Source organism: Lycium ferocissimum, chromosome 12, assembly GCF_029784015.1.
Source record: "Lycium ferocissimum isolate CSIRO_LF1 chromosome 12, AGI_CSIRO_Lferr_CH_V1, whole genome shotgun sequence".
Taxonomy (NCBI): Eukaryota; Viridiplantae; Streptophyta; class Magnoliopsida; order Solanales; family Solanaceae; genus Lycium; species Lycium ferocissimum.
Window position 1 is genome coordinate 31,710,047 of NC_081353.1, and position 26,237 is coordinate 31,736,283.

The window sequence follows — 26,237 nt, forward strand, 5'->3', positions numbered from 1 at the left end:
TTTCTTCGTTTCAAATCCAATTTTACATGAGAATTTTTTTTCTCAAATGGTTGATTTACTCCAATGTCTCCTTTTTAGGACATCACTTAAATTTTGTCCCTATTTTTAAAAGTCGTGCAAATATAGCTGTTGAACTAACAAAACATTAAACTATCGTCTAATGTCTACAAAATTTTAGACTGTTTTTTAACGTTCTCTCATAAGATTTTCAATCCGCTCAAAGGAAATCTGAGACCATTGTCCAAAATGTTCATAAATTGCAAAAGAAATAAAAAGAGGGTCACTTACTAAACAATTGTATTAAAAAGGGACAACCTACAATTTTTTTTGTTGTTGTGCTGGTATCAATACTCCCATCAATTTCTTAATTTCATTTTCCTTCTCTATGAATGATTATGAGCAGTATAAATTGACAATGAAAAGAATTCCATTCTCCAAATAACATTTAATTTGAATACGATATCTAATGAGTAGAAAAAATAATTGATGGCAATCATACTGAATTACTAACACTAATAAATTAGACCCTTTGAGCCGTAGTATTCTCATATCTTTTTTGGTAATCATTGGTAATTATGTAATAAAAGATTCTCACACTTAATGCCCGCTCACACAATATTTGGTTGAAATTGAAGGAAAAAAATGAATATTTGAAGTTGATGTTGTAAAAACGTATTAGAAAGTTGAAATTGTGTTTAGAAACGAATTTCACTTAAAAGAACGTTACTAGTGAAAATTATTACTATTTATTTGAAAATTTGTGAGATTATATTATTTAAGGATTTGATACATAAAAAAAACATATTTCATTTAATTTAGCCCTTTCATGCTTACTATAATTAGTTATTTCGATTTTCTGTTAGCGGCTTTAACTATAACCTCAGCTCTATTTATTGTTCTAAGCAAGATACGACTTAAAGTGGGTCGCCCTCTTTTTGGTTTCGACCAAACACTTTTTCTCACTGGTCGAGCTTTCTACAAAAAAGCGATGCAAGAACGTATTCATTTATCTAAGTTTCTTCCTGTGCATTAGCTCCGTCCATCGTAGATGATTCAGCCACGCCCGATGCCACGAAATGATTGAGAACTACGATGGAGTACGTACCCAAATATAATTATCACTTAGCTTTGCTCCCTCCCTTTATAGCTAACACTTGTACTAAATATTATACCATAGAAATCCCGAGTGATATATACAATATGTAGAAATTAACACATCATTAACATAATAAACTGAAGAATACATAAAACATAAACCAAACTTTCATTTAAACCTTAAAACCCAAATGACAATGATCAAACACGTAGTACAAGGTATATGCGTAATTAAAGACTACACCATAATATTTATTACTTTCTCATAATTTGAAGTGGTGAATTCTTTTACTAGTGAAAAATTGACATGCATGCATGAATTTAGTTGCCACCATTTCCTCCACCATACCCTCCGCCGTATCCACCTCCGTATCCACTACCACCGGACCCACCTCGATTTCTAGATCCAGAACCGGCTCTTGATCCAGCAGATGAACCTGCCTCTGAACCACCATCTCCTCCTCCAGACGAGGATGAGCTAGAACTAGAACTCGAGCTTGAACTTGATCCCGAACCTGAGCCAGCTCCTGCACCGGCACCCGAACCACTTCCACCACCTAACCCCAACCCAATCCCAAGACCAACACCAACTCCTACCCCACCCAAATCCAACCCTAAATCCATCCTTGCCACCCTACTTTCAGACATCACAACAAGGCTTGAAAAAACAAGCAAAACAAGAAGGGACAAAGCCTTAAACTTACCCATACTTGAAAAATAGGACCAAAATAGCAAAGCCAATGTTTGTGTACTATTTTTAGCTGGTTGTGGTAGGATGTTTTTGTTGCTGTAACACATAAGAAATCTTGGGGGCTATTTATAGTTGTAGTGGAGACATTTTAATTAATTAGTTATTGTGCTAGGTATACTAGTGATGAAAATACTATGTTGAAATTTTATAAAATTGGAACCAAAATTTGTGGTTGAGAATGATAAGCATGTAATACAAAAAGCTTATTGTAGTGCTGGTGTGATGGTGTATACTATGATGAGATTGTGCCAACCCACAATTCCAATATGGTAGTGGAGGTATTATTTCTAATTGAATGTAACAAAATACATAGGGTCGGATATACCTTGTTCCAGGCAGTGTCACGAAACATTGCTTCAATATTTTTTTTATTAGATATCTATATATAGATAATAAGAACAATATAACTATGGGCTAAAGATTATTTAAAATGATACTGCTTGTCATTATAGTAAATTATTATTAGTTCGTTTCTTCAAAGGTTGACACCGTTCACGATTTTTTTTCCATACGCTATAAAAAAGTATATACAAATTAAAGTGGAGATATGATTAATACAGAAGAAATATGCCACGAGGAGAATTGATTAGTAAAATGGTCTAGAAGGAAAATTTTAAATGCATGTTGTTTGATTGGAATGATGAGAACTATAACAAAATTGGAGTTACGAAATTAGAGTTGTAGATCTAGGACTTAGGTGTGAAAATAAAAAAGGATCCTTTTATTTGTTATCATGTTATTTTTACTTATTATAACAGATAACATGTCTTGTTTTGAAAATTATAAACTTAATAGTTCAAGGAGACTTACATGTAGATCTCCTTTGGACAACGATTAATTTACCGACATAAATAGTTATTTCCGGCAGAGTTGATTCCATCGTTTTTTTTAAATTAGAAATCCTTAACTACCAACGGTGTTCTGTCGTTTTCTTCCCCTCAGCAAAACATATTTTTTCAATAGTGATATAAAAATGCTTTTACACTAACGATCCTTATAAATTAAACCTTTATGATATTATGTAATGAAATACTTGTAGTATATACAGAATGGAAAATAAAATATAATGTGCCACGAGGAGAATTGATCAGCAAAATGTTTTAGAAGGGAATTTAAAATTCATATTATATTGTTGAATGGAATGATGAGAAAGATCACAATAATGGAGAAATAATACATATGAAAGTTCTAGATGTAGGACTCATATAATTAACTAGTTGTGAAAATAAGGACGGGTGTATAATTATATTGGAGTTGGAAAAATGATTTGAAATGAGTAATAAATGCTAAGGGTAAAATAAGATTTTTTTTTTTGTCTTACCTTGATATGTGAAAATTGACAAATAAAAATGAAAATCTATAAAGAAAATAGTGGACAAGTAAAAGTGAAAAATTGATATTTTGAGTCAATTCAATTTATTCATCATCAAAAAGAAGAAAGGGGAACAGCTACCTTGGTGATTTTCAGTATAAATAGCGATTGTGAACTGTGATCTACGTTGTAATGTCAAATTCCACTTACAAAGCCTCCGTCTCACTTAAACCCTCATTTTAATAATTTTTAGATGCAAAATAGAAAGAAAAAGAGATGGTATTTGCTTTATTTTTGGGCTCTTATATTTTTAATTTCCATTTTTTCGACAATAATAAATTTTACATAATTCTCGAATTATCTGTCGTGATTACTATAAATAGCTATCTCAAATTACATATTTGTCGTTTAAAAGTTCAAGGCACAATAAATTATTTTTCCCATTTTACCCTTAATGCTCCCTGTTGACACCCAATTTTGTCTCGTCTTCCCCAAAATATTTACTTATGCTTCTGATATTTTGGCAATTTTAAAATAATTATTTATATTTGTACTATAATTATCAGCCTCTTATTAATATTGACATTTTTCATTCGCTAGCTGTTATTATTTTGTTACTGCTACCATTATTATTATTATTATTATTATTATTATTATTATTATTATTATTATTATTATTATTAACATTATTATTAGGCAAAAGCGCTTGGGACCCCCCTGAACTTGCAACTTTTTATATAGTGCACACCTAAACTATGCGGAGGATTAAAAACCCTCCCGAACTTGCAACTTTAAGTGCCCACACCCCCTTAAGTGTCCACACCCCTCGGCCTCGTGTAAACACGCGGCGTACACGGTGTAAAAAATGCGTGTGGTTGTCCACGTAGATATCCACGTAGATAATTACAACCCGACCCAAGTTACCCATTTATTTTAACTTTAAACTAAACATTGGGATTTAAACCTCTTTTATCTGTCAAAATTTCAACCCTCACCGATGGTTTGTCTCTTTCATATGTTCTCCCCCAAAAATCAGAGTTAGGGTTTACTTGTAAGTGAGCAATTTCTAAGTGATTCCGGTCTCTTTTAGGTTATTTTGTGATCTTCTTAGTGATTCCGATCAGTTGCTGCTGTTGCTTCAATTGTTGCTTCGATTTTCAACATTTTAATTTGAAATTCTTACAAGGTAAGTGATTATCCACTGTTAAAATGTGTTTTGTGTTTGTTTTCATCGTGTTTAAGCATGTTTCTTTGTAGGGTTTTTGTTTACTATTCCGACTACTTTACGGTTCAATCGTGGGTTTCATCTAGTGTTCCGATTAGGGTTTTGATTTGTGGGTTTCATCTAGTGTTCCGACTATGATGATAATGAGTTTGTGTTCTTATAAATTGATTGTATTGTGTTGAAATTTTCAATTTTGTGCATGCATGGCTGTTAGGGTTTTCTTGTAATTTCTTCCAAAAATTAGGGCATTTCTGTAAAGTCTTAATTATTAGATTATGTTTAGTATTGTTAAAAATTGGGGTTTTTTGTAAATAATTGATGCATAGTTGTATGTTTGTGTCTAATTGAACATTTGATGTCGTTTGTAAACTAGTTATTTATTTGTATGTTTATGTCTTAATTTTCTGGTTATTATTCATTGTTGATAGGTTGACACATGGCTTCTAAGTATCTTAATTTAAGGTTCAAAGTTGGGGGTATGTTGGTTAGTGAGGTAGGGCCAATCTACATTGGGGGTAAAACTGAACATGTGTTCAATGTTGATGAAGATCACATGTCTATTCCTGAAATAGTAGATTATTGTAAGTCTTTTGGGGTAACTAAGTTAGGGAAAATATATGCAGTTCCATCTCAAGGGGGTGATTTGGTTGAATTGCAAAAATACAGGGACATTTATGACATTGCACTCTTCTTACATAATGGGGACACAATAGACATTTATGTGTGTGATGCCTCAATTATGGAGGATGTGGGTCCCACTGGAGGGCAAAGTAGTCAAGTTACAAGTGTAGGTGGAAATTTAAGTCAAGTAGATGAGTCTTTTAATGCACCTGTGGCTGGCAACAGGGAATCTGATTCCCTTTTTGTTCCCTGTGGTGGTTCTCAAGATCTAGGGTTAAATCCTTCTTCTTCTACTATTCCAAGTATTGAAAGGGTTGCTAATGAAGGGGTTGAAGATGGTTATTCTTCAATAGATTGGACAGATTCAGAAGAAGAAGAGGCTGCACCAATTGTCCAAGAAGAAGATGCACCTACTTTTCTAGAAGAAGATGCACCAGCTGAAGATGAACAGAATCTAAACAGTGATGATGATTCTGAGTCCGTTGTCTGTTGATTATGGGTCAGATGTACATGAGGAGTTGAGGATTGTGAAGCAAGATCTGAGGAAGTTTAACAAAGAAAATAGGAGGAACAACAAAAAGGAAAAGCCAAAAGGTTTTCTAGGTGAAGTTGGAGTGGATGAAGGGTATGATGATATTGATAAAGGTAAGAAAAACTTTAATGGTAAACTGACAGGAGATGAGCCATATTATGATAGTTCTGATTGTGAAAGTTTTGAATCTGATGTTGAATTATGTCCTGTTTCTGATGATGAACTTGAAGGAGGGGAGTTAAGTAGGAAAAAAAAGAGTAATAGAGTGGTTTATGATCCAACTTGTGAGGTTGTAATTTGGCGACTTGTGGTTTGGTCTTTGAAAGTGTTAAAGAACTTAGAGAAGCAATAACAAAATATGCAATAAAAAAAGGGGTTGAGTTAGAAAAGTTTGTGAATGAACCTACTAGAGTAAGGGTGAGGTGTAAAAGAAGTTGTCCATGGTTATTGTATGCTAGCAAAGAAGGGAGGAGTGAAAATTTCACAATCAAGACATATAACCCAAGGCACAAATGCACCAGAACCAACACAAATTTTCTCTGTAATTCTAAATTTTTATCCAAGTATTTGAAAGATAGGATTGTGTCACGGCCTAGTATCAAAGGGTGGGAAATTCAAGATTGGGTTAGAAAAGAGTTAGGTGTTTATGTTGGCAAGGCGATTGTGTTTAAAGACAAGGAAAATGGTGTTGCAAGAGGTAATGGGGGACCATGTGGTGAATTTAACGAGAATCTTAGACTACGGGGATGTATTGCTTCAAACAAATCTGCAAGACTTGTCTTGTTAAGTTGACACATACGAGAAAATGGCATCAAACAATTTCTTTCTTTCTATATATGCTTTGATGCTATGAAAAAGGGATTCAGAGATGGGTGTAGGAAGTGTATAGGGCTGGATGGGTGCTTTTTGAAAGGGATTTGTAAAGGTCAGTTGCTGGTAGCTGTTGCAAAGGATGGAAACAATCAAATGTTTCCAATAGCATGGGCAGTAGTTGGTGTTGAGAACAAGGATACTTGGAGATGGTTCTTAATGATTTTGAGAGAGGATCTGAACTTAGGAGGAGGTTCCCAACTTACTATTCTCAGTGACATGCAAAAGGTAACTCAAAACAATCAAATATTTCTTTCTTGTTTTTATTTTAGACTAACTCTAATAACGATATTATGCTTTGTTTTGAAACTACGGGGACTTATGGCTGCTATATGAAGAAATATTACCGAATGTGAGCACGGGATGTGTGCTAGACATATCTTAGCAAATTGGTCACAAAGCGGAGAGGCATAGAGAGAAGGAAGAAATTAACGGGCTTGTGCTAGAGCAACATTTGAAGCATATATTTTAAGTATAAGCTTGATGGTTTAGCTAGGTTGGGTAGAGGTATTGTGGAGGACCTTATCAAGTACAACAAAGAGAGATGGTGCAAAGCATACTTCCAAACTTTCTCCAAATGTGACGGTGTGGATAATAACATGGCGAAAGTTTCAATGCATGGATCTTGGGACCAAGGCACAAGACTATTGTTTCAATGTTGGAAGAAATCAGAATTAAGGTGATGAACAGGATTCCTAAGTCAAGAACATTTCTTTGAAAGCTGGACGGAGGATGTATCTCCAATGGCAATGATGGTGTTCAATGTCAATGTAGAGAGATCAATGCAATGCAACATTGATTGGAATGGTGATGAAGGGTTTGAAGTGTTAGAAGGGTCATATAGGCATACTGTGAATTTGGGTCAACAAAAAGTGTCAGCTGAGATCATGGGAATTGAAGGGGATCCCATATAGTGCTCATGCTATTGCAGCTATGAACCATTTGAATATGGATGCATCACAAGCAATTTCAATATATAGTATATAAAAGACAAATATTTGAAGGCTTATTCTAACTTCATTCAGCCAGTTCCAAACATGAAAATGTGGCCAGATAGTACCAATCCAATTGTTGAGCCACCTTGTTACACCCCATTTTAACCGGGTTAAAGTAGAGTACAACATATTGGAGATTCCTATTTTTTGCTTTATTTTAAGGAGTCGCCACCTAATTGATTTTAAGGTGAATTAGGGCACCTAATTTATTAACTAAGGTAAAGCTAACTAGACCTCCGTTAACAGTCTGCTTTAATCAGTGTGATTCTAGGTAAGGGTTCTATATTATCCTAAAGGGAAGGGGTTAGGCATCCTCTAGGATCCGTTAACTACGGTTATCCGGCCAAACTTAGGTTAATTGATTAATGCTAAATAAGATACCTGAAATTTTAAGAAAAAGAGTCTAAGAAATGTTACTAAGGTTTTTAAGAAAATATAAGAATGTTGCTTAAGATAGGATTTAGAGAAAATATAATAATTTGCATAAAAGAAGGTTTTAAATGCCATTTAAAATAAAACTTATAAAAGTGGCTAAGGCTTTAAATAAAAATGCTATTTAGAATGAGATTTGTAGAAAATATAAGAATTTGCATAAAAGATTTTAAATGCTGTTTAAAATAAAGATAAAACTTCAAATGCCTATTTAGGATGAGATTTAAAATAAACTTATAAATGTTGCCAAAACTTTAGATAATAATGCTATTTAAATAAGATTTGCATAAAATATATAATTTGCATATAAAAATAAAAACGCGAGTTTGTGCAGTGTTTTAATAAATATTTGAAAGAACTCCAATGATGAGATATTAATTGATTTTGCAATTTAGGAGTATAAATAAAATATCAAAATAGCTAATGAGTTTTGTTTATCCCTTTTATTAACTATACTTTAAAAATATGCGTAATTGACTCAAAACTTAAAAAAAGTTATTCATAAAATATGCTTGAGTTTATATTTGTATGTTAATGACATTTTGAAATGTATATGATAATAAGGACAAGATATGATTCCCTTTACTTAAAATATAAAGTCATGCCGTTTTGCAAATCAGTTATTCTAAAAATAAATATTAGACATTTTTTAACATGAAAGGAATAGAGTAAAACTTATGGAATTAATTTTAGTCTTCCTTAAACTAACTACCCTTTACTAAAGCTAACCCACTAAATTTTACTAGAATTTATCTAAGCTAAGAAAATGAGAACAAAGTAAAATGTTAGTCATACAAGGCAAATTAAAAGCACAAGAAGAAAATAGAATAGAGAGAGGAATATTTGAATGGATCGGCCCAATTAGGCCAATGCTGCAATCTATTTCTGCCATTGGGTTTCGGCCCGGAATCTTTTCTATGCTGGATCAAGGCTGACTCGAGAGATTTCGTTGGGCTTTTAGCCCAACTCCGAATGCGGGAGAAAGACGAGTCCCTTGGACTCGTATGCGGTGATCATGCATAAAACGAAAGGAAAAGGATTAGTATACAATCAAAGAATAATATTAAACACGTAAAACATGAATTCAAACAAATCAACACATTATGTATATTCTATGTATATTTGAAGTAAACCTCATGTATACATAAACTACTGTCTAGGAAAGGTTAACACGCTTATAAGGGTATTGAAAGTATTCCAACCAATCGACTATGTTAAACACAGAGATTCAATTCTGGAAACATTGAAACAGTAACAACTAGGCTTAAAATTACAGCATTTATTCCTCTTAAAACCGATGGTTTCCCGAGTATAGTCTCGACATTACCTTACAGCAATCAATAATTCAACCAAGAAGGTACAATGCTCGAAACAAAACAGTAGCATAGGGAAATCTTACAAACATAAACATGGTTTCCAAACAAACATAACAGCCGAGCAGATAAGCAACACAGCAATAGCAGTTGTAACATTATGGTAGTTTGCAGGGTGATAGAGACCACAAAAAAAACGAATGGCTCCAAGGAGTAGGGAAACTTAAACTGCCTTTAGAGAAGGTCTTTGCGCTTTGGTAATTTCATACAATGAATTTGAGATAACTGCCAATTAGTCATGCTAAATTTAGAAACACGGGCAGCTTTGACAAACTAAACATGACCCAGACCAAACACAAGATCGGACTTTCAGTCATCTGATATATTATGGCAGCTACAGAGCTCAAGCTTTATACTTATTCCAGTTCACTCATAAAAAGGGACAGAGCTGACTATGTTGTAACTACTTCACAAAAGGAACTCATGTCTTTGTCCTAAGGTCTTCTAAACAAATATTCAAATTCGGTCACATTTAAGAGAAGGAAAGACTAGAGATCATATAGTGCGGCAGTAGTGATGCAGCCAAAGGAATTGGCAGGATAGTAGGAATAAACCAAGAGTGATGTCACAAGAGGAGGGATGTCATGTAGAAGCCAAAGAGAATTGGTAAACATAGATTGGCATAGTAAAGCAACAATCAGAGTGAGAAGGCAAGGTGTCATGACACATGCAGGGGGATACACAAGATTCAGACAACATTCAGAGGTGTTCCCAGCCCCATTCTAACATATAGGGAACAAGTCACAGGTAATTTGAAATTACAGAATTTAGCAAAAGGACTGTCATGATTCAAGGGCATATATTCTAGAACATAGCATTTTAGAAGTGGACTGGGACCAACTCACTGCCGAAGCAGTTTAACGAACACACAGAGGGACCAGAAAAATGTTTAACGAACACACAGAACTTATTTGCGTACGCAGTATACATGGATATTCATAAATCAAACATGTTTGAATCAGGCAAGGTGAGTCTTTGCAAACACTAGGCTACTCTGATAGACTAAACCAATCAGCTCATGAGTATATCAGCATAGTGAGTATTTCTAACAAACTGAGTTTTTAAGTCAATCAAGTATGCATTTGATTACAAATTTACATGCTTGAAATAGGTTGTTCACCCGTTAATCAACAAAACATATTAGAGGTACACTCTCTTTAGTTTACTTCGAGCTTGTATTCATAGTTCAATATTCAAGTTATATGTCTTTTGGTCTCTATGAACGTAGCTTTAGATCCAAGCAAACTTATACAAATTGGTACACAACTTATCATCAGGGTTTAACATACAACAAAAATGTAGACTTCCTGAAGCCAAACATCATTTGAAATAACGACTCTATATCAACTAACAACCGGACATATGCATGCTTAAAGATTACCTTATGCTTCCAAACATCAAACGACTCGACAAGTCACATAGAGATCGTGTAAACCATCAAACATACTACATAATCATTTGCAACGATTCTGACTAAACAAGATATTCAAACTAGCACAATATGATCAAATTAATCACTTACACAAGTAAACCAATATGCTAACAATTTTGAAAACAACAACTCATACGTAGTATCTGTTCCAACATCCCACAACAAATAAATAGCAACTGAGTGGCATTTATTAATGCTTATCATGTAGCATTCAAGTGTGACAAATTCAACTAAAAAAAAAGCACATGCTCCTATTTAAATGCAACAACTGTCTCAGAGAAACTGCAGCAATAAGCAGCAGCTATTTATAGCCACTGCTTGCCTTAGAAGGGCAGTAATTTATAGCAATGGTCTCAGGCTCAGTGTTATAGATATAGGCAGGATCACATTATGGAGCACATCAAACACAGTGATATATTGAAGAGTGATTCAAGCAAGCAAAGTGGGACATTAAGCTAAAGTAGTTTTGCCTATCCACAGAACTCTAAATTTACCACATGATGGTGATAGAGGGTAATAAGTTAAAGCATTGCATGGAGAATACAAAACAGACAGGAAGACATTTAAAACATATATGTAGTGAAGCAAAAGCAGGACATATATGTTATCAGTTATGCTCAGATCATGAGGCAAATGAGATTATATCATATGCAGATGAGTAGATGCTCATTGAGAGTGAGTTCAGATGAAGCAAGGTACGAGACAAGGATATAAACATGAAACTTTTAAAGCTCAGGAGGGGTGTACAGAGTTACACTTAGAGGTTCAGGCTAATTCAACATATCGACATATCTAAGACATTATTACAAGACATACGAAAGGCACTCAAAAAAAAAAGGGACACAGCATTCAACGAATAGCAACAGATATACATACTAGATTCATACTCAATTTGGCATACACAGATGCCCGGAAACTGCAGGATATACGAAGGAAAAACAGGAAAGTTGCGGCATGAACTAATTTCCATTACTGGTTAAATTGATTCATATTGGATTGATTAGGTCATATTGGATTGGGTTTGAACTCAATTAAACTAACATGCACAAAAACAACAAAGGGTTATATATGCTTAGATTAATCATTAACCAGATTAACTAAGAATGAGGCCCCAAATAATTCTATGTAATTTATTAGATTGAATCTTCAGCACGCTGGCAATCGATATTTAGACTAAACGGAACATCTTAAACTAAACAAACAGCAACATCCGAAAAGATATCAACTAAGCTAAAACATACTAATGACTCATCCAATCACCACAGCTAAGATAACATCAAACTATACCGCATAAGCACACAAACATACAAAAAATTAAAATAAAGGAATGGAATGGGATTTACCTTTTGCAGGTGCAGCGAAATGGGGATGCGGGTTTCCGATCTAAACTCGAAACGACTACAAACCTCTGATTTTGGGTATGCGGATTCGAAATAGCAACAAGGCAATCGAACACAAATTGGGTTTAGTATTTTGACCCGATGCTAAATAAGATTACGATTGCTAAAAGGACTGATTTTTTAAGGAGATTTTCATGCGGCTTAAGAACTCTTTCTTTTATGGGATTTTCACCGATCAAAAGGTCCTGTTTCTTGGGGAATTTTTGAATAAAAAAAAAACTCTTTGCAAAGCAGTTTTTGGGGGGTTTAAAACCTCAATTTCTAAAGGGTTTCTGCGGCTAAAAACAACTTGTAATCAGTGTTCCCAAAAAATCCCCCTTTCAAATGACTTGGAAACGATTATTTATAGGGCGATTTAGGGTTTGAGTTTGAGAGGAGCGGGGACAAAGGGAAGTGGATGTGGCAGAAGCGTGGGGAACAGGATGAAGTGGGGGGAGCGTGAGAGGAGAGAGAAGGGAGCGGGGTGTAGGCGGCGGTGGTGGGGGATGACGATGATGAAGGAGAGAGAAGGGAGCGGGGAGGTGACGGCTGAGGAGAAAAAATAAAGGAAACCCTAAAAGGGTTTTCTTTATTTTGAACGGATCCGGGTCGGGTCCAAATGGTTTAATGGACTGGGTTGGCTAAAATATGGGCTGGTGGTTTGAAGATGTGGGCTGGGCGGATGAAAATAATGGGTTTACTGATTTGGGCTGGTAAATTGAAATGTGGGTGTCTGAAAATTGGATCGGGGTGAATTAAAATGGTTGGGATGATGAATTAAAATGTGGGCTGAATGAAAGAAATAATTTAGGCTTCTAATTTTAAATAAGAGACCCATTTTAATTAATTATATGCTAACGTGTTAAAATATTACTTGATAAAAGTATGCATTTATTAGTACTCAGATAAAATAAAATAAAATGACGTTGTAATAGCCGTGCGATAATATATTTAAAATTCGACAGTAAGTGAATACTATTATAAAATTATGCGAAGATAAATGTGATGCGTGCGCATAAGCCGGTAAAATGTTGCGATGATAAAAAATGTGAATAATGATAATAATAATAATAATAATACTGGCAAATAATAATAATAATAATAATAATAGTAATAACGGTAATAAGAGAAAATGACAGGATAATGAAATGCCGGTATTAATAAAAGCTAATAATTATAGTAAAAAAATATAAATAATTTTGTTTTAAAATTGCCAAAATATTAGACGCGTAAAATGGGTAGAGGTAGAGGAACGTGCAAGAAGTGGTTACAAAAGGCCAAGGGTTGTGGGACAAGGTGTATTTGTTTGGGCGGATATCTTGCAATTAATGTAAGTGTCGTCTTCTTAAATTGTTAGCCTTGTGTTTTCAAAAGTGAGCCCAAAAAATAACCAAGTATTCTTTATGTTGCGAAAGGTTTGCCAAGCAAAAGGAGGGGTCAATGCGGTGTGAGGGTTACACATGTATTTGGTGATATTGGTTATCAACCAACCAAAGGGTGAAGTGGAAAGGAAAAAAAGGCGTAACTCAAAGAGAACTTCGAGTCCAAAGTGCTGTGCATCGCATTCAAACCGGATCAAAAGCTGCTGGGATTCAAACAAGGGCACAAGCCAAGGCTAAGTCACCCTCAAAAGCTGCTAAGGACAAAGTTCCCTCTAAGAGTGCAAATACAAGGGCAAAAGCTAAGGGAAAACCTCCTAAAAAAAAAAAGCTTCTTAGTTCATGTGTGGTATGCCGAATGTTACTTTAACCGACTAATGGTATTTTTGGTGTTTGTGGTTGTTGTTGAACAAAACTTAAACTTATGTGTTTTTTATGTTGTTGTGAATTTTCTTGTTTAAGTGGTTGTGTATCGGAAATTGTTTTTGGTTGAAACAATTAAGCACTTTGGTGGTGTTATGTTTATGAAACAATTAGGCACTTTGGTCTTGCTATGAAATGCATCTATTTATGTAGTAGCCAACGTGTAAATGTGTGTGTTTACGAGTTTGATTTCTTTGTGAAATACAATGTTTGATGTACTGTTATTGGTAGTAATTCTCGGATAAAATACCAACTGATTCAAGACATGTTAGAAGTAGCACATATATTGCTTTAATCAGCAAAAACATACACTTACATCGGTCAAATATATCCCCGTCGTCTAACTTAACCAAAATTTACACAAAATGTTCCTTTAAGTCGACCAAAATGTGCCCCATCCGACATACTTAGACTTAGTCTTAAATCGGCGGGAAATTAGGATAAAGTACATTATCACATTACATATCAAACTTAAGCACAAGACTATCTTCAATGTCCTTCTCCACTTCATTCTTGTTGTTGCTTGTTAGTCTTCTTCCAACCCGAAATCACAATATTTGCTTGAATTGGAAACTAGGATCATACCACTTGAAATACTTACAAGGAGTTCGAAATAGGGACTGCATTTGTATAAAAAACAACATAATCAATGTTAAGAAATTTAACTAATACAAATCAAATTAAAAAGTATGAATATTACATACCCCATAATGCGTACATCCGAGAAATCTACGTCCGGGATTGTCATCCGACCATGAAATTCTTGTGACTGGAGGACACCCACATGCACAAACAAGTCTAGTATTATAAATCATTGGTTCAAAGATTAATGGAAAGGAAGAAAATTGATGGCAAAGAGAAGAAATTTAATGGAGGAATTCTTGAAATTTCTAATATATGGTGGAGGAGAAGGGGTTGTGGTGTATAAATAGGAAGAGAATAGAGAGAGACGTTGGGAAGGAAAATATTAAAGGAAAATGGTTATTTTAAGTTTTTAACCGTTGGGGGGTCGATGTGGACAAAAAATGACCCCTCGCGCGCCATTGAACATTTGAAGTCACTTTACTGTGCCATGTGGACACTTAAGGGGGACGCGACGCATAAAGTTGCAAGTTCAGGGGGGTTTTTAATCCTCCGCATAGTTTAGGTGTGCACTGTATAAAAAGTTGCAAGTTCAGGGGGGTCCCAAGCGCTTTTCTCTTATTATTATTATCATTGTTATTTTATTATTGCCGGTATTAGGATAATTCGCACTTTTATCATTTCAGCATTCTTACCGCCTTATGCGCACGGATCGCATTTATTTTGCGCAGCTAAATAACAGCATTTATTTACCGTTGACTTTCAGAATATTATTGCACAACTATTACGACGTCATATAATTTTGTTTTTTATTTGATCACAAATAAATACGTACTTTTTATATCAGATAATATTTTAACACGTGTTAGCATGTAATTGACTAAAATAGGCCTTTATTTAAATTCAGAAGCCCAAATTATTCCTTTCATTTCAGTCCGTATTTTTAATTCATCTAACCCAAAAACCGGACCCAATCAACCCATACTATTTTCGGATCAGTCCATAAAATCAGCCCATTCTTTTAATTCACTAGCCCAAACCAATTAACCCACTACTTTAAACCTATCAGCCCAACCCATTACCCGAAATACTCACGACCCAGCCCACTACTCTTCAGCCCATACCGCGACCCGCCCCGGCCCATCTCGTTTCTTAATGAAACGAGTAGGGTTTCCCCTTCTCTTTCTCCCTAACGCCGCGCCTCCCCTTTCTCTCTTCCTCTCCGTTTCGTTAAGCCTTCCTTTCCTTTGTACGGACGAGTTGTCTATCCCATTTTTGCATAAAACTTGTCTCTACATCTGCATACCTGCGTGTCCTGTTGTTGAAGGAGAAGGGTCTTTCCCGTTCTTGTTCGAGGACACGCAATAATCTTCAAAGACCAGAGAAAATCGATCCATTTTGAGCAAAGTCTGAATCAATCACGTGAAGAAAACTAAAAGAAACGTTCGGATCTGCACGAATTTTGACTACTCTTTGAATTGTTTTCTTTGATTTCAAAGTCCCGCCCAAAATTTAGCCAAAAAACCCTAGATATGTCCTATAAATAATGGTTTGTTGAATTCATTAAGAAAGGAAGTTCGGGGGGAGCCGCCTGAAAAATTCTCAAAAAAAATTAGGGTTTTCCAGCCTCACAAAAATTCCTCTAAAAAAAAAAAAAAGCTCTTTTCAGCCACCCAAAATTTTCTCTAAAAATATATTTTAGTAGTCGCAATAGTTCTGAATATCGGGTCAAGAATGTCACACCCTTAATCCGATAGGGTGTGATGGGAACCCGACCCTTACCTAGGGCCGAGCGAACCCGCAGACTTTCGTAATACACAAAATCATCTTGGGCCATAAAACATGTCATAAGTACATAATGAAAATTTTTCGGAAAACATACATGCCTTTCATCTTTTCAAATCAAACAAAATCCGTAGTCATAACAAATCTGTAACATAATGCATAATAATACATCGGCATACATAGCCGATTACAAAACTGACATATCACACACACGACACTGTCTGCAAAGTCTCTAACTTAACTCCAGATACCATACAAAAGCATTCTGACACCGGCAGCACTCCGGAGGAAATGGAGCTCGCCAATCCAGCCGGGACATCTTCTAACATCACCTATCTGTAGCGGGTACTGCGCGGCATGAAACGCAGCCCCCGAAGAAAGGGGGTCAGTACGGAATATGTACTGAGTATGCAAAGCCAAAAATACAGAAAGCAAAATCATAACCGAAGTCAGGAGTACAGAAAGTGAGCATTATAACCCGAATACCAAAGTACTTACATCTGACATACAAATCATACATAAGGGGTTCGGAAGACAAATAGGATAATCAGAATGTCAAAATGCTTCGCTTCCTTTTGAAAAACATTTAATCTCGTATATACGGAAAATCAAACATATCATATGAGCTGACATTAACCGAATGCCGAGGAACGTACGGCCCGATCCATAAATAATACGATAGTGCCGAGGAACGTACGGCCCGATCCATAAATAATACGATAGTGCCGAGGAACGTACGGAGTACAGAAAAGTAGTACAATAATCAGTACCCACAAGACTTACCTTTAAAACATAATTCGTGCATATCCATATCATATACGAATCATCGTGTTATCATATATCGTATCGGACTTCGTGTCACATCATACTTCGTGTCACGTCATATTTCGGAATACATATCATACCCGAATACACACGTATAACATATAACGTGTCCGACCCTACTACGAGGGACTCGGTGGCGAATCATCATATCGTCATCATATATATACATATAGCGTGTCCGGCCCTTAGTGAGGGTCTCGGTGTATAGCGTGTCCCGGCCCTCTAGTGAGGGACTCGGTGTATAGCGTGTCCCGACCCTACAGTGAGGGACTCGGTGTATAGAATCATGTCATCATCATATCATCATATACATAGCGTGTCCCGACCTCATCGAGGGACTCGGTGTAAGAGACAATAATCATACGCACAAGCAGAGTAGTGAGAAGCCACACACACATAATCATCATTGCCCACTCAACAGAATAATCAAATCGAACCTTCATGTAAAGCTAACCATTAGTCGACTCTCACTTAAAAGCCAAACAATAATCAAATCAAGTTTCCTCCAAAGATCGGTCGGGAACGGATCAAACAGAACTTTAGAAATCATAGTTTCATATCAAAATCATATGCATAAAAATCTTTATTTTAAACTCGACAGACAAATAAGTAATCATACTCGGGGGTCGGAAGCATAGCCACATTAAGCTTTTTCAAAAATAGGTCGTTAGAACCAAACATAGAAAAGTCGCGGGACCCACGGACGAGCGTCAACCCAATCCGGGCCGGCCTATGAAAATCAAAGTCATTACTCGTCATGAAATCATTTGTGAAGATATCAAAGCGGTCCGAGCCCTTTCTTGAAAGTTACGGGCGTTCGTAGTTTCGGATTCGCTTAGGAACAAAATTCTTTTGAAAACCAGACTTTTATGCAACTTTTAAAATTTAATCGTACAAAAAAAAACATAAGGATCATAATTTGATTACGTTAAGCATACACATATCAAGAAACAAATAAGGATCATGTACGAACTCATTTAAGCAATCCGATTAACTTTTTTATGAAAGTTACGGATTCCCGAAGTCATTTTGCGCGTCGAACGGGTTGTAAACTCAGTGAAATAGTTAGAACGACCATCTTATAGTAGTTGACGCAATAGTCAAAAGATTTCTTTAAACATCGCACAAATATATCAAATAAAGCAACATAGGGGGATCTCGAAATTCGTGGGCCCACCTCGGCCAAGTTGAGGCGGCGTACCCAAATTATGGTCATTAGGCCTTATGGGGTCATGAACGAAAGATTCAAGGCCATCAATTCCGTTGGGGCAAATATTAGATGTCTAAACAATTGTTTCAACAAAATATGAAGTTCTTAATTCAATTCTATTGAACGAAAAAGGGCCAAATTCAAGCTCGGATTTCTAGGAGTAGAGTCATCCCAAAGCTCGTATCTTGGCCTAACATACTTAGGTCATGCCAAAGAAGGAAAGGCAAAGCTTTACATACCTTTTCCGCTTCTTACGCTACTCCAAATTCAAGTTCGAATTCCCCAAAAATCTACAATTAGTCACAATTACCAAATATCAATTGCAAGCCTTTAGGAATTTAATCTTAACTCATACTTGTCTACGAAATTTGGGCAGCATTTCCCCTATATATACAGCATCCCGAGAATTTAACTCGGCCAAAAATATCAACAACAACAACCACAACAACACCAACAACATCAACAATCGAATTAAGATACATTCTAGCATGAATAGTATTCCTTTCTATATAGTACGACAACTTCCAATCTAACTTCGCATTTCCAAACCAACATCAATGTTTTCATATTCATTTACTACTCAAGATCATTCCAATATGATTCGGAAGCATTTCATATCATTCTACAAAATATTTATAAAATATACAAATATTCCACCAAAACCATAATTCATCCGAAACTTCTAATCTTCGGCATAAATATTCATAACACATTTTCATCTTCCAATTTCATTAACAATAAGCATAATTCGCACCTTAACACTTTCATTTTTCATCATTTCATAAATCCACCATAAAATCACGAAACTTCCTATAACAACTTACCAACCAATCTTTCATGCCAATATGGATTAGCATCCTTCCAAATTCACCAACTAACATAATAATTCACATTTAGAACCCGTTTCCATAATTACATAAAAACTACATTAAAATCACATAATTCCCTATAATCATTTCCAATAATTTTCCATGCCAACTTGAACCAATTTCTTCCATTTCCATCACAAAAGCCATAACCACACAACTAACATACTAAATAAATTAATTCTTGTTCCTCCACCCATTTGGAACCACACGGCCACACACCACAACACACCACAACACACAATTTCATACCTTTCATTCATTTTCACATACTACAAAATATATAAGCCTTCCATAACATAAGAATGAAAAGAAATTCTTACCTTTCCTTCAATTTCTCCTTGTCTTGAATTTGTGAACTTGCAACCAAGAGTAGCCTTCTTGCAATAATAATTATACCACGTTGAAGAGCATCCTTGAATTAGTAGGAATACATGAAGAAACAAATTTTTGGGATCAAAATGGAAGACCTCAATTTTCCATGGTTATGGCCGTATGGCCTTAAGTCTTTGCTCTCAATTTTCTTTTCTTGAAGGTTCTTGAAAATATGATGAATAATATGGTGGCCACCCCATTTTATCACATGGATTTTAATTCCACATGGGCTTTGGGCCATATGCCTTGGCCGGCCACCTCTTGGGCCTTTTGTTCCTTTTTTTTTTTTTTTGAGCCCAACTAGTTATGGGCCATATTTTGTAATTCACGAAACAAATTTCCGAAATTCCAATTTTGCCCTTAGCCTTCCTCGATCTTTCCGCGTTAATATATTTTTTTTTTCATAAACAACATATGTGCTAAACAAAATTAAAAATTATAGCTTGGCTCTTAACTTCCCACAATTATCTTGAATTATCCGAACGTACAAAATGCGGGATATAACAAAGAACACCCAGTCCATTTCTCTGTTTTCGCTCGCCTTGTTGATCTTTGTGACTCTGAGCCTCGCAAGCTCGAATTTGATAGTGTTTGAGCGTGAATCGGAGATCCACAGACCCACTTGCCCAGAAAGGTCGGTGAACCTATCTCTTCAACTAGCTTCATTCGTTTAGTCGGTAGCTAATCTAGTTATTTGCAATTTTAGTTACTTGTTGTGCTATCAATCTGTTTTCCCTTGTTATTATTAGTAAGATCATGTATACGTCTGCCTTTAGTCGTTAGTTCATAAATATGTTGTCAAGTTTAATTCGTAGTTTCCATTCTTTTTTTTTTGTCGAAAGTAACGCTTATGTTGCCTATAGATCAAGCTAATGACATCATATTAGTTGTTTAGTTTAAGTTGATTGGTATTATGTATTAGTATATAGATCTGAACATATATGGTAATTTAAATGAAAACATAGAGGATGCGTAGTATCGGGGTATTCAATTAATGTTTAGATATACTTTCTCGGATTAGCTCTTTATGTGTAAATAGTAGTGTAGTTTTCTGTATGAGCATGATTAGTCGCATCGCTGTTGATGTACAGTTGCACATAACATGATCATTTTAGTTTGATATATGCATGATTTGCTGAATCTGGAAAGTTAATGTATGTTTTGGTCAGTTGAATATTAAAATTACCAATTGGGGTTTAGTGTTTGCCTATAGGGTTTGATATCCTGGAGTATTTAATATTATAGTTTATAAAGGGTTTAGTACTACTATTTGTCTAATTCCTATCTGTTGGTGTTTAAGTGTCCAGTGAGGTACTGGTTTGATATCGTGATCTGAGCATGAGGTTAAGGTGTCAGTTTGTGTGTTGTTTGGGCTATCTAATGTCGCATTGAGTCTGTGTTAGCGTGCGCTATTAATTTCTGACTCTTCATGACATCGCACTCTTTAAAAAGTCGCCCCTGATAGTTCCTTTACGTGTGTTAAGCTTGTTAAAAGGGACCTTGCCCGTAAAAGGATCAGAAAATGATATTGAAAGTTGGCATGCCTATTCTGAGGGCCTAATTTAGATTATAATGGATTGATCTTTTTCATGTGCAATAAGGCTCCTCCCCTGCTGCTTCCTCTCCATGATTCATACCTGTTTACTCCAAACTGTACTTAGATTCGCAATGCATCACTTTCCTCTTAAAAAAAATAGTCTAAACTTGGTGACTCTATTTCATTGATGCACTTATTTTGTATATGTAAATTCCGTTCCTTTCCTTTTATTTTTAGTTTTGTATGTTTATGTGCTTATAGGATTCAGTTTGGTGTTCAGCTCGTGTTATCTGTCCCTTTGTATGATTAAGTCTCTTTCATGAATATACCATGATATGCGAGATATAATCTGTGTATATATACGAGCATGTGCTATTTGATGTGTTAGAATACAAGGGTATATCATTCGTATGAATCTCTGAATGTGGGCTGATATAGAATGTCTATTAGTCCTTGGGTTTGCCTACATTTATTCATTGTTGTGCTTTTACCCCTTTTGTGTCTAATTGAACTTGTGTGGCTTCATTGTGTTTGGGCCCGATTTCCGCTTTGCATTTAGGCCCAAGGCCTTATTATCCTTACATCTCGTTTTGGTATACACGCATGACTTTAGAAAATGAATTGCATACGCCTAAGTTTTTTTTTTTTTTTTTTAATATTATATACTAATCCTTTTTCTTTCGTTTTTTTTTTTTGCATGACCATCGCATACGAGTCCGAGGGACTCGTTCTTCTTCCGCATTCGGAGTTGGGCTAAAAGCCCAACGAAATCTTCCGAGTCATTCTCTGTCCATTTTTGTCGCAAAAAATAGAAAACAAATTCCGGGCCAAGCCCGATACCAGAACAATCGCGTGAGTATGTTAAAATTTCTTGGCCGGAGCCCAACAACCAGACGAATCGCCGATCCAAAATGGTCGAGCCCATTGATTATATTTGCTCTTCTATTTTATTTATGTGCTTCTAATTTATATTATGCAGCTAACCCTTTACTTTGTTTTAGATGAATTATAGTAAATTAGTGGGTTAATCTAGTATAATGAGTAGTTAATTAAAAAGGGGAAGTTAGTAGTTAACTCCGTAAGTTTTATTTTTATTTACGTTATCTATAATATCTATCCTAAATTATTTACATTATCTTTAATATTTATCTTAAAATTATTTACATCATTTATAATATTTACTATTACTAGAATCATTAATTTCCAATAATGAGAATATGTGCCTTGAACTAGAGAATTACTTTCCATTTCTTTATCGCCTGGGAGATTTAACGTACCGTGGACATGAAATATATGAATGTAGGCATCGTAGGTTGATTTAATTTCAATTAAGCATAGTTAACAAAAGATAGTAAAAGGATAAAGAAAACTCGTTAGCTATTTTGTATTTCATTTTGTACTTCTAAAACGCAAAGTCAATTAATACCTCATCGTTTAGTTTGTTTCAAATATTTATTAAAACATTGCACAAACCCGCATTTTCTTCTACTTATATGTAAATTATCATATTTCGTAAATCTTATTTTTGAATAGTATTATTTTACTTCCGTTTAAACTATTAGCAACATTTATAAACTTTATTTCAAATAGCATTCTAAAAATCTCCTTTTATGCAAATTATTAGTCCCATTTTAAATAGCGTTATTATTTGAAGTCATTATAAGTCCTGTTATAAATAGCATTTAAAATCTCCCTTTCTGCAAATTACTATATTTTCCTATAAGTTAGTTCAAACGGCGTTACTATATTTCCTTTGAAATTTTAGTAATATATACAAGCTATTTTCTTAAGATTTAAGCACTATATTTAGCGTCAATTAATTAGCCTAAGTTTGGCCGGATAACCGTAGTTACGGATCCTAGAGGATGCCTAATCCCTTCCCTTTAGGATAATTAGAACCCTTACCTAGAATTGAAATTTAAGCAGACCATTAACGGGTTTAGTTAGCTTTACCTTAGTTAATAATTAAGTGCCCTAATTCACCTTAAAATCAATTAGGTGGCGACTCCTAAAATAAAGCAAAATAGGAATCGCCAATATGTTGTACTCTAATTTAACTCATTTAAAATAGGGTATAACACTCCCTCAGTCCCATATTAATTGTCCATATTACTAAAAATATTCGTCCCAAAATACTTGTCAATTCACAAACTCAAGCTAGAATTAATTTTTTTTTATTTTGTCCTTAAAATTAATTGTTTTTTAAAGTAACTAATAATGACTAGAGTGCAATTTATTGGAGAGAGATCAGAATAACGTAGTGAAAATACATTTTTATTTATGATTTTTTGAAGGGCATGTAAAGGAGAAAATAGACAAGTAATATGGGTCGGAGGAGTAGAATTTTGTCATTAATTGGATATGACACATAAATAAGGTAAACATTTAATGGACATATATTATAACTTAGACCTAAATAAGGATAAAGTTGGTCAAACACCCCTCCTAATAAATATTTCTTAAGGGACGAGTAAAACAAAAAAATAACAGATAATTTTTAATTGAGGGAGTAGCAGTTCAAAAAAAAAAAAAAAAAAACTTGGGAAATATTAGTAGTTAATGTTAGGGTAAATCAGGAAAAAAAATTATATTTCTCTTGATATACTAAAATGGATAAATAAAAGTGAAAATATATTATTATAGTGGAGAAGTACAAGTGAACGGAGGGAGTAATATATCAAGTGGAACCACCAAGATTGTGAAGAGATAGATAAAAAATTTCACTTATAGTTAAAATTAAAATTAACTTCTATGTGAAATAATTACTCCACTTATTTTATTTAATGTGTTATTATTACCTTATTCTTTCGTTAAGACAGAAAGAAGCCATTTTATATTCTGATATACTTAAGTTTATTTTCTTTACACTTAATGACACATATTATAGCTAAGCTTTTGGGAAAAAAATCTAGTCAAAAAATGATTTTGATTTCGCAAACCCAAATTTTAGTTTTGAAACTTCATCATGGTAGACTTGTTCAAAATTTACTACTATGATAATTAACCTCAACTTGTTTATCGATTTAAGTTCCACCATACCACAAAAAATAGATTCAAGCATTTGATCAACTCCAAATAAGAAATGATGGCTCAAAAAATTAAAACTCAAATGCTATAATACTAGGTTTCGACAATTTTTCTTCCGGATTTAAAGCTCAAATGAAACAAGAAGGATTAATTTCAGCTTACTAAAATCGACAAGTCGGATTTTGAATACCAATCCGTTTTAGAACTCCAACATTGATTGAACAATGATAAAATTATGAAGGTTGTATAAAAATTACATTGCAAAATAGCCAAAAAGATGTATAGATTTTGTATATATATGAATATAGATATACTATATATATAATATCCATCTACTATGTGTTGTTGTTGTTACATCTACTATGCATATAATATACATATTAGTGTATCGATTTTGTATAATTAAGTTTGGCCGACGGTACATATTTGTAAGCTTCCCTATATATTATGTGCATAGTTTGTTGCTGCATTAAATATCTCTTTGGTGATTGATTCTGGCCCATATAATAACAACAAGTGGGGCACTTTTTTTTTAAAATTTTTTATCTGTCATTTGGTGTGATCTTTAATTTTTATCCTTCAAATTTGTGGTCTTTAAGTTTTCTCCCTCAAATTGGTAGTCTTTAATTTTTTCCCTCTGCCTTTGCAAATTCTGTCTTAAGTACATGGATAGAATTTGCAAAGGCAGAGGACAAAAATTAAAGACCACCCACAGCGAAGGACAATCCTGCAAATTGTCCGGGCCACTTATTGCAATCTAATTTTGGGCCTAGTTCGTTTCACAGTTTGCAGGCCAGAATTTGGGCTATATGGGTATTAAACGGGGTCATTTGCACTTTAATTCCTCTTATCTGTTGCCTGTTGGTCTTTAATTTTGTGACCTCAAGGCAAACAATTTTTCGCGGGGCATAAGTTTATATTTTCGTATCATGATATCTCACAATTATTTCCCGTGCATTTAAAGAACTTATGAGGACATAAGTTTGATTGCTAAGGCCAAAAATTAAAGACCAACCCATTTGAAGGACAAAAAATTAAAACTAGCCCATATGAAGGACAAGTCGTGCAATTTCTTCGTTTGAAGTCCAATTTTACATGAGAATTTTTTTCTCAAATGGTTGATTTACTCCAATGTCTCCTTTTTAGGACATCACCTAAATTTTGTCCCTATTTTTAAAAGTTGTGCAAATATAGATCTTGAACTAACAAAACATTAAACTATCGTCTAACGTCTACAAAATTTTAGACTGTTTTCTAATGTTTTCTCATAAGATTTTCAATCCGCTCAAAGGGAATCTGAGACCTTTGTCCAAAAGGTTCATAAATTCCAAGAGAAATAAAAAGAGGGACACTTGCTAAACAATTGTATTAAAAAGGGACAACCTGCAATTTTTTTTTTTGTTCTGGTATCGATACTCCCATCAATTTCTTAATTTCTTTTTCCTATTTCCTTCTCTATGGATGATTATGAGCAGTATAAATTGACAATGAAAAAAATTCCATTTTTCAAATAACATTTAATTGAATACGATATCTAATGAGTAGAAAAAATAATTGATGGCAATCATACTAACACTAATAGATTAGACCCTTCGCGAACTCCAAAATCGATCGTATTTGAGCTGTAGTATTCTCATATCTTTTTTGGTAATCATAGGTAATTAAGTAATAAAAGATTCTCATACTTAATGTCCGCTCACACAATATTTGGTTGAAATTGAAGAAAAAAATAAATGAATATTTGAAGTTGATGTGTAAAAACGTATTAGAAAGTTGAAATTGTGTTTAGACATGAATTTCACTTAAAAGAACGTTACTAGTGAAAATTATTACTATTTACTTGAAAATTTGCGAGACTATATTATTTAAGGATTTGATACATAAAAAGAACATATTTCATTTAATTTAGCCCTTTCATGCTTACTATAATTAGTTATTTCGATTTTCTCTTAGCGGCTTTAACTATAACCTCAACTCTATTTATTGGTCTGAGCAAGATACAACTTAAAGTGGGTCGCCTTCTTTTTGGTTTCGGCCAAACACTTTTTCTCGCTGGTCTAGCTTTCTACAAAAAAGCGATGCAAGAACGTATTCATTTATCTAAGCTTCTTCCTGTGCATTAGCTCCCCCCATCGTAGATGATTCAGCCACGCCCGATGCCACGAAATGATTGAGAACTACGATGGGCCGGGTACGTACCAGAATATAATT

At 34.5% G+C, this 26,237-nt stretch overlaps 1 protein-coding gene across 1 annotated transcript; it reads right to left on the reverse strand.

Moving 5' to 3' along the window:
• Window positions 1-1,247: 1,247 nt before the first annotated feature.
• LOC132039644 (glycine-rich cell wall structural protein 2-like) lies at window positions 1,248-1,908 on the reverse strand. Its single transcript, XM_059430145.1, has one exon. The coding sequence runs from the start codon at window positions 1,891-1,893 to the stop codon at window positions 1,417-1,419; it is 477 nt and encodes a 158-aa protein (XP_059286128.1). The 5' UTR covers window positions 1,894-1,908; the 3' UTR covers window positions 1,248-1,416.
• Window positions 1,909-26,237: the final 24,329 nt, after the last annotated feature.